Source organism: Eriocheir sinensis, chromosome 13 (genome assembly GCF_024679095.1).
Source record: "Eriocheir sinensis breed Jianghai 21 chromosome 13, ASM2467909v1, whole genome shotgun sequence".
Classification (NCBI taxonomy): Eukaryota; Metazoa; Arthropoda; class Malacostraca; order Decapoda; family Varunidae; genus Eriocheir; species Eriocheir sinensis.
The window spans coordinates 12,076,412-12,086,411 of NC_066521.1; the positions used below are offsets into that span (position 1 = coordinate 12,076,412).

General features: G+C 44.9%; 1 protein-coding gene across 3 annotated transcripts in view; it reads right to left on the bottom strand.

Annotated features, from left to right (window-relative positions):
* Nucleotides 1-10,000, bottom strand: part of LOC126997984 (follistatin-like) — a 238,090-nt gene that overhangs the window by 211,795 nt on the left and 16,295 nt on the right. For 2 of the 3 annotated variants that reach the window (XR_007752541.1, XM_050859253.1), the window contains exons 1-2: nt 9,055-9,180; nt 3,556-4,009 (exon numbers count right to left, since the gene is read on the bottom strand). Coding sequence is in view for 2 of the 3 variants with exons in the window: in XM_050859253.1 (XP_050715210.1) it covers nt 3,556-3,760 (205 nt within the window). In the remaining variant the exon portion in view is untranslated. Of the gene's footprint in view, nt 1-3,555; nt 4,010-9,054; nt 9,181-10,000 lie in introns of those variants that run through there. The other variant, XM_050859254.1, reaches the window with a different exon arrangement.

Here is a 10,000-nt window from a genome sequence, read left to right on the forward strand (position 1 = left end):
GTTCCTGCCTTCTTCCCAAACTACCCAATTCTCTCTCTCTCTCTCTCTCTCTCTCTCTCTCTCTCTCTCTCTCTCTCTCTCTCTTAAGGTTAAAGTGCATTTGAAGTAATAGCTTAAGGGAAGGAAATAACGCAGAGTCGATTCCAGTGATAGTTTAAGGAAAGGAAATACAGGTAAAGTTCCAGGTGGGTTTAATTAAAGGAAATACGGGTAAGTCAATTCCGAGTGATGGCTTAAAAGGGGTGAGTTTAAATAAAGAAAATACAGGTAGAAGTAGATTTCAGGCGAGCTTTAGAAAGGGAGGAGAGTTGGGAAAAAAAAGGAAAGGGACTGATGGAGAGGAAGGAAGGGAAACATGGAAATGCAGGCAACAGAAAGCCTATTGGCCCATTACGAGGTTGCCCACTTTGGTGATTTAATCTGCTCGACAGCCACTTGGGGCTTGAGGAGCAGATGATAGCACCTCGATATTGAGGAGCAGATGAAAGCATCTCGTTATTCAGTTTACTCCCGACGCAGCGAAATGATGGTCGATTCTATATTTGAAGGAATTGATGGTATTCGCATTTACTATTTCTGAGGGAAGATTGTTCCAGTGGCGGATGACTCGGTTTGAAAAGAAACTCCTTCCAATGTCTGTGTTACATCGACTCGACTGAATGGGTAAACCGTTATTTCTAGTTCTTGAGTTGGTTTGCAGTGCAAAGAATTGGGAGTAATCTACGTTACTGAACTTTTTCAGGTACTTGAAGACTTGAATCATATCCCATATAGGAAAGAGGAGAAGCAGGGAAGTAAAAGAAAGGAAATACAAATAGAAAAGTATATTCCAGGATACAGTTTAAAGATAGGCAATATAGATAGGAACCAATTTTAGGATAGTTTGAAAAAAATATATATATATAAAAAAGGAACAAATCAATATATTAGCAAAGGGTAACTGGGCTATCTTTTTCTCCTTATCTTTCCCTCCTTTCTCTTTCCTTCCTTCTTTCCCTCCCTCCCTTCCTCCCTTCTACCTAGTTCCCTTCTTACATTCCTCTACCCAACTTTCCCTTCCTGCCTTCTACTATTTTTGTTTGTTTTTGTTTTACGTTACAGGAGTCAGCTCAAGGGTTAAGCATGGCAGTATAATCATGTGACCTTTATGCGACCTTTATATATAGGGAGAGGAAGGTGTTAAGGTCATGCTGCTCCCTTAAACCCCATCACAAAGAATCGGAACCTGTTGGCCTCAAAACTGAATATCTCAAATTTTATACTATTGGTCTCTTTTATCTCCCTTTCTCTTTACTAATCTATCCATCTATCTTTTCGTCCTCATCTTTCCCTCCTTTCTCTTTAATTCTCCTTTCTTCTTTTCCTCTCTCCCTTCCTCCCTCCACCGTTCCCTTCCACATACTCCCCCTCCTCCATTCCTCTATCCAATTCTTTCTTTCTGCCTTCTTCCCAAACTAGCCAGTTTTCTCTCTCTCTCTCTCTCTCTCTCTCTCTCTCTCTCTCTCTCTCTCTCTCTCTCTCTCTCATGGCATTTCTCCCATACTAATTCCTGTCTTCTTTTCGTTTCTTCCACACTCTCTTCCTTTCTTAATTTTCCTCCTTTGGACAAATAAACAAACAAATTTTAAAAACCAAATCCAATTATCAATACGTACAAAAAAAGTAAACAAAACCAGACAACGTGAAGAGAGATTTTTTGTTTATTTTTTTGTTGTTGTTGGTTTGTTTGCCCTTGAGCTGCCTCCTTCCTATACTGACAGCAAAAAACACACAAATCTAATCATATCTTTCGGCCTATATAAGAGTCGCCATGTCATCCTTTACGTCATCAATCAGGACTTCCGACGAGGGCGGTACACGGCGCTACAGAACTCGGTTGTGACGTCACCAGAGGGCACCAGCGGGCAGCCAATGAGGAGGCGAGTTGCATCACCGAGCCTTGCTACTGTGGCGGGTTGTTTCCTGAGCGGCCAAGAGGGAAGGGAGGGAGGAAGGAGGAGACCGATTGGGAAAGAAAAGAAGGGAGGCAAAAAGGAAGTACATGAAGCAAAGAGGATGGGAGTAATGGAGAAAGGCAGGAAGGGAGGAAGGAAAGAAGGAAGAGAGGCAAAGAGGAAAGTAGAGAGGAAGGAAGAGATTGACTGAGAAAGAAATGAAGCAAAGAGGAAAGGGACTGATGGAGAGGAAGAAGGGGAAAGAAGGGAGGTGGGGAAGGAAAGAGGAAAAGCAGGGAAGGAAAAGACTGGCAGAAAAAGGAAGGAATGGGAGGAAAGAGAAAAGGGACTGATGGAGAAAGGAATGAAGGGAACTAGGGAGGAAGGAAGGAAGGAAGGAAGAGAGGCAAAGAGGAAAGTAGAGAGGAAGGAAGGGATTGACTGAGAAAGAAATGAAGCAAAAAGGAAAGGGACTGATGGAAAGAAGAGGAAAGAAGGGAGGTAGGGAAGGAAAGAGGAAAAACAGGGAAGGAAAAGACTGACTGAAGAAGGAAGGAATGGGAGGAAAGAGGAGAGGGATTCATGGAGAGAAAGGAATGAAGGGGACTAGGGAGGAAGGAAGGAAGAGAAGCAAGAAAGAAAGGAAGGCAGGAAGAGAAGGAAGGGAGAAAGGATAGGAAGAGAGTAATAAAAGAGGAAAAGTACGAGGAAGGTAAGAGGAACGAGAAAAAGAAAGGAAAGAATAACGTTGTAAGAAGGGGAATGAAGCAGGAAGCGATAGTTGGATAAATAGGAGAGAGAGGAAAGGATGAGGGAAAGAAGGAAAGTAAAGATGGAAGGAGGAAGAGAGAGACAAAGAAGGAGATGCAAAAGAAGGGTAGATGTAGGTAAGTAGGAAGAGAGAGAGAGAGAGAGAGAGAGAGAGAGAGAGAGAGAGAGAGAGAGAGAGAGAGAGAGAGAGAGAGAGAGAGAGAGAGAGAGAGTTCACCTGTATACCTATTATCAGTAAGTGTACCTGTGCATATACCTGGTTGTGTGTGTACCAAAGTCGTGTATGTAAACCTTAATATACGTACATGAAGATGCTGATTCTGTAGGTAGGTATATAAGTATCTGCGTGTGTGTGTGTGTGTGTGTGTGTCCTCTCAAACGAATAAAGTCAGCGATGGGAAGGAAGAAAAGGAAGAGACAAACAAGATAAGATAATGGAGAGAGAGAGAGAGAGAGAGAGAGAGAGAGAGAGAGAGAGAGAGAGAGAGAGAGAGAGAGAGAGAGAGAGAGAGGAGGGAGGAGGAGAGGAAGAGTGTGATATGAAGAGGTCACAAAACTGAGGAGGAGGAAGAGTTGGAGTCGGAGGAGGAGGAGGAGGAGGAGCAGGAGGAGGAGGAGGAGTCTAAGGAAAAAAAACATCGCTACTACTACTACTACTACTACTACTATTTATAATAATAATAATAATAATAATAATAATAATAATAATAATAATAATAATATATCAAAATACGCATTAACAAACGAGATGCATCCTTCAAGGTCATCAGAGAGAGAGAGAGAGAGAGAGAGAGAGAGAGAGAGAGAGAGAGAGAGAGAGCAAAAAATAAAAACAAATCTGGTTACTCACCGGTGGAGGAAACGGAGGAGCTGAAGATGGAGGTGGAGGCGGTGGTGGAGGAGGAGGAGGAGGAGGGGGAGGAGGGGAGGGACAAGGAGGGGGAGGAGGGGGAGGTGGAGAAGGTGGAGGAGGCAGCGGTAGTGGTGTTGACCCCTAACACCACTACCATCATCACCACCACCATCACCACCATCACGCGACTCCCCTCCAGCATCGTAAGTGGAGGAGGAGGAGGAGGAGGAGGAGGAGGAGAACACTGGAGGAATTTCTTTGTCTTTCTTATTTTTTTTTCTTAGTCCTTCCACTTGTAACACCAACTGCAACACACTCTCTCTCTCTCTCTCTCTCTCTCTCTCTCTCTCTCTCTCTCTCTCTCTCTCTCTCTCTCTCTCACGACAGCCTCCTCTGCTCTCCTCCTTTCCCGTGACGGCGGCAACTCATTATAGTGACTCACGGCGCGCACCTGTAAGAGAGGAAACACGGGCAGGTGAGAACAGGGATGGAGGACAGGTGAGAACAGGAATGGAGGACAGGTGAGAACAGGGATGGAGGACAGGTGAGAACAGGAATGGAGGACAGGTGAGAACAGGGATGGGGGACAGGTGAGAACAGGAATGGAGGACAGGTGAGAACAGGGATGGAGGACAGGTGAGAACAGGGATGGAGGACAGGTGAGAACAGGGATGGAGGACAGGTGAGAACAGGAATGGAGGACAGATGAGAACAGGGATGGAGGAGAGGTGAGAACAGGGATGGAGGACAGGTGAGAACAAGGATGGAGGACAGGTGAGAACAGGGATGGAGAACAGATGAGAACAGGGATGGAGGACAGGTGAGAACAGGGATGAGGATAGGAGAGAACAGGGATGGAGGACAGGTGAGAACAGGAATGGAGGACAGGTGAGAACAGGGATGGAGGACAGGTGAGAACAGGGATGGAGGGCAGGTGAGAACAGGAATGGAGGACAGGTGAGAACAGGGAATGGAGGATAGGTGAGAACAGGGAAGGAGGACAGGTGAGAACAAGGATGGAGGACAGGTAAGAACAAGGATGAAGGACAGGTGAGAACAAGGATAGAGGACAGGTGAGAACAGGAATGGAGGACAGGTGAGAACAGGGATGGAGGACAGGTGAGAACAGGGATGGAGGACAGGTGAGAACAGGAATGGAGGACAGGTGAGAACAGGGATGAGGACAGGTGAGAACACGGATGGAGGACAGGTGAGAACAGGAATGGAAGACAGGTGAAAACAGGGATGGACAGGTGGGAACGAAAGCACCAGAGAGAAGCAAAAGGGAAGGACGTAGAAGAAGCATGGAGAAAGGGGAGAAAGAAGTGATAGAGAGAGGAACACAGGAAGAGAAGCAAAGAAGAAAGGAACTGATGGAGACAGGGAAGAGGAAGGAGGGAAGAGAAAAGGAGAAAAAGAAACTAATAAAGAGAAGAGGAAGGAAGGAAGAACGAGAAACAAATAGAACAAGGAACTAATGGAGAGAGGAAGGAGGGAAGAGAAATAAAAAGGAGAGATACGAGTAGAATGAGTAACAGAGGAGAGAGGGATAAAGTGGAAAAGGAGGGAAGATTAGTGAATGGAGGAGGAAGGAGAGGGTAAGACGGGGAGATGAGAACAGGGCGAGGGACAGAAGGAGGGAGAGAAAGAATAGGAGAAAGAGAGGAAGTAACAAACGAGAGGGGTTAAGTGTAAAGGAGAGAAGATTACTAAATGGCAGAGAAAGAGGAGAAGACCCAGAAGTGAGAGGGAAGGAAGAGGAGGATAAGGAGAATGAAGAACAGAAGGGAGGGATGAAGTGAATAGGAGAGATTCATAAATGACAAAGTGAACAAGACCGAGATGAGAGGGCGATAGAAGAGGGACGAAAAGGATAGGTGGATAGAGAGTGAATGAGTAACAGAGGGGAGGGATGCAGTGAAAAGGAGCGAGGGTTAATAAATGGTAAGAAGAGAAGAAAGAACAGGAAGAGGGAAGGATGGAAAAGGAACGAGGGAATAAATAAGGAACAGAGAAGAAAGAACGGGAAGAGGGGAGGATGGAAAAGGAACGAGGAGGGAATAAATAAGGAACAGAGAAGAGGCAACAAGTGAAAAGGAAGGAGAGTTAAAGATGGAAGGAGGAAAGAGTTGACTAGATCGGAAGATGAAGGAAGAGAAAGAGGGAAGCGAAGATGAGAAGAGAATAGAGCAAAAGGATGAAGTGAAAAGTAGCAAGAGTTGAAGATGATAAAAGGAGAGAGAGAAAGAGGACAAGACCGGAAGTTAAAAGAAGAGGAAGAGGAAGAAGGAAACAAAGATTTATATACATGTTATTTTTCCTATAATAGATAATAGTAATAATAATAATAATAATAATAATAATAATAATAATGATAATAACAATAATAGTAATAGTAATAAGTGAAATTGATACTGAACACACACACACACACACACACACACACCAAATAAAACTATCAAATCACTGACACGGTACAGATGAGGCATTCTCTCTCTCTCTCTCTCTCTCTCTCCAAACACACTTAAAACCACATTAAAAGCTAAATATTTATGTTCCAAGGCAAAACACACACACACACACACACACACACACACACACACACACACACACACACAAAACCTTAGTAACACACACACACACACACACACACACACACACACACACACACACACACACGCAGCCCAGCATCAAGTTACACACATACACTCGAGTGACGCAACACTGGAGGGCAACACAAGCACAACACAAAGATACGTAAGGTCTCAGGAATGCGATTCACCACCACCACCACCACCACCTCCTCCTCCTCCTCCTCCTCTTCTTCCTGTTGCTGCTCCTCCTCCTCCTCCTCCTCCTCCCATTGGTCATCTTCTTTCTCATCCTTGTCTTCAATTTTAATCTTTTCACTTTTCCCCTTCTTTATATTCCTCTTCCTCCTCCTCCTCTTCCACCTCCTCCTCCTCCTCCTCCTCCTATTGGTCATCTTTCTCATCCTTGTCTTCCCTTTAATCTTTTCATTTTTTCCCCTTCTTCATATTCCTCCTCCTCCTCCTCTTCCTCTTCCACCTCCTCCTCCATTATCAACACTACCATCATAATCACTGCCACTAACAACAACAACAACATCAACAACACAGCATCAGGAAAGTCACTATACGTATTACTGTTAGTTTTCGTGTGTGTGTGTGTGTGTGTGTGTGTGTGTGTGTGTGTTTGCTTCCTTGAAATATTTTCCTACTGGTTTTATATTCTTTTTTTCATACTTCCTCCTCCTCCTCCTTTCATTCATTCACACATACCTCTCCCTCCACACACACACACACACACACACACACACACACACACACACACACACACACACACACGGAAGGTGTCAACAATGAACTGAATGGACGCAACGTATACAGAGGGAGGAGGAGGAGGAGGAGCACAGGTAAGGTGAGGGGATGAGGTAATTTGTCGAAGGAGGAGGTGGAGGAGGAGGAAGAGAAGAAAGAGAAGGAGGAGGAGGAAAGAGTTCTACCTTGAGGGATCCTTAAGGAGTGAATCAGTCAAGCAGTCAGCCAGCCAGTTAGTCAGTCACTCAGCAAGTCAGTCATTCAGATAGATATCCAGTTCATGAGTCAGTTAGTCAGTAAGGAAGGGGAGAAAGAAGAAAGAAAGAATAGAGAGAGGGAGAGGAAGAAGAGAGCATGAAAGAAAAGAAGAAAGACAAATTGGAAGCAGGGAAGGAAAAGAGAAGGAAAAGATGAAGAACGGAAGAAGGAAGCAGGAACGAAAAGGAGATAAACAGGAAGGGAGAAGGGAAGGAAGGAGAAGGAAGAAGAAAGGAAAAGTTACTGAAGAAAGCAAAGAAGCAAGGAAAGAGAGTGATGGAGGACAGCAGAAAAGAAGACAGGCAGAAAGGGACAAAGAAAGGAAGCAAGAAGAGGGAGAAAGAAAGGAAAATGATGAAGGAAATAAAGGAAAGGAAGGAAGGAGGTAGCTAACGTAAGATATCAAATAGTGCGTGTTCACATGGCTCCTCCTCCTCCTCCTCCTCCTCCTCTCCTCCTCCTTCCCACAGTGTCCTTCTTCGGTGATCCTTTGCGGTTACGAGACCTATTCTGAAACTCATTCATTCTCTCTCTCTCTCTCTCTCTCTCTCTGATTTACTTTGTTTTCAGAGGAATATTCTTCAAACTTTTTTTTCTTACTTGCTCAGTTTTTAAAAGAAGGGGAATGAAAAAAAAAAAAGGATTCAGATAACTTTGGAAACCAATTTACGAGTTTATTTTCCATGTCATTCTTTACGTAATAACACACACACACACACACACACACACACACACACACACACACACACACACACACGAACCCATTTCACTGCATATTTCTTTAAACACCACACGAGAGAGAGAGAGAGAGAGAGAGAGAGAGAGAGAGAGAGAGAGAGAGAGAGAGAGAGAGAGAGAACGCAAATGTCCTAAGTCGTCCTCGCAATTTCTCACTAACCTGTATAAGAACCACCACCACCACTACCTCCACACGTTCCCCCTACCTCTTCTTACCACGGCCAAGAGAGAGAGAGAGAGAGAGAGAGAGAGAGGTGAGGAAGAACGTGTGGAGGACAGGGAGTGGAGGAGGTAGGAGGGGAGGAAACCACCGCTCTATCCTCCTCCTCCTTCTACTCCTCCTCCTCCTCCGGTTGAGTTTGGGATAAGGCTTTTTATGCATTTCTTTTAAGTTGCACATGTAAATCGATCTTTGCAGGCGGAAGGAGAATAAGGAAAGGAGGAGGAGGAGGAGGAGGAGAGGGAAGGTAGGGGAGGTAAATCACAGCCTAGATGCCGCGCTCACCTGGCCGTTGTGATTTCCTTCTACCTGTCAGCTAACGTGATGCAAAAACAGGGCAGGTGAGAGAGAGAGAGAGAGAGAGAGAGAGAGAGAGAGAGAGAGAGAGAGAGAAGTGCAGTGCCTGAAGTTGACCACCACCACCACCACCACTACTACCTCCTCCTCCTCCTCCATCAACTCCTCCACCACCACCAGCTACACTGCCTCCTCCACCACCACCACCACAACAGACAGCAACCTGCCAGGAAGCCAAAACCCTCCACCCACACCCACACTCTCTCTCTCTCTCACACACACACACACAAACGTAGCTGTACACAAATGCACGCAAGCACACACCGGCACGTTGCAAACACACACACACACACACACACACACACACACACACACACACACACACACACACAGGTATAAACAAATGCACGCACGCACGCAGACACCAGCACGTTATACACACACACACACACACACACACACACACACACACACACACACACACATGCACACACCATAATCCCATCACGAGAAAAAAACCCACAAAACAATAGCAAACAAAACACAAAAGCCTCCATTTCCACAACCAAAAAAAGAACATACACACACACACACACACACAAACACACTCACACAAACATACACACAGGCACCACCACTCACCTCTGTTTCACACTATGGCGCAAACTGACCACAACTTCTTCCCCGCCTCCCTTATATACATGCCGCTCGGGATGTCACATGGCAACATTTATCTCGAGCTTCGCCTCAACGCCCTGTCTTCCCTTCTCACGTGGTGGTGGAGGACAGGGCCAGGCCGCCGCCGTCGCCGCCGCCGCCACCACCACCACCAACAGCAGAAAAAAACATCAACAATACCAAGAGGCACCTATATCAGGATCACTACCACCTGCAGCATCCTTTCAGTTCCATCATAGTCAATATATAGATAATAAACTATAGAAGGAAGTGAAGGATATAGGAGTAGATTTTTATCAAGGTAGCAATGATAGTATTTTCTTATTATTATTGAGCATACTAAACAATTTGTAATACCCCAGCCGGATTGACCACCGTCTGGGTTAGCATCATTGGTATGGCCTTTGAAAAACCTGACGTTAAACAGATGATGATGATGATGATGATGATGATGATGATGATGGTGGTGGTAACAACAAGACTTGCGCTAACACACATCCTGGAAGGGACAGGCAAAGGCACTGGAATGGCTCAGCTAATTCTGACTAATTGCATAATGACTGATCTATAGTATTGTAGATTCGAAGATTTCTATTCTTTTTTATTCCTGTATGGTGGTGCACGATAAACTCATCAATGCACGTAACGCCGACTTTCAAGCTATCGGTTGGTGCATGAATTTGGGCTGCAGGACAATCCAAAAGTTGAAATATACGAGGCAACACACACACACACACACACACACACACACACACACACACACACTCACACACACACATTCCTCATATATAATAGATCAATATTATTAGTAGTAGAAGTAATATTTGTAGTAGTACGTAGTAGTAGTAGCAGTAGTACCAGTAGTAGTAGTAGTAGTAGTAGTAGTAGTAGTAGTAGTAGTAGTAGTAGT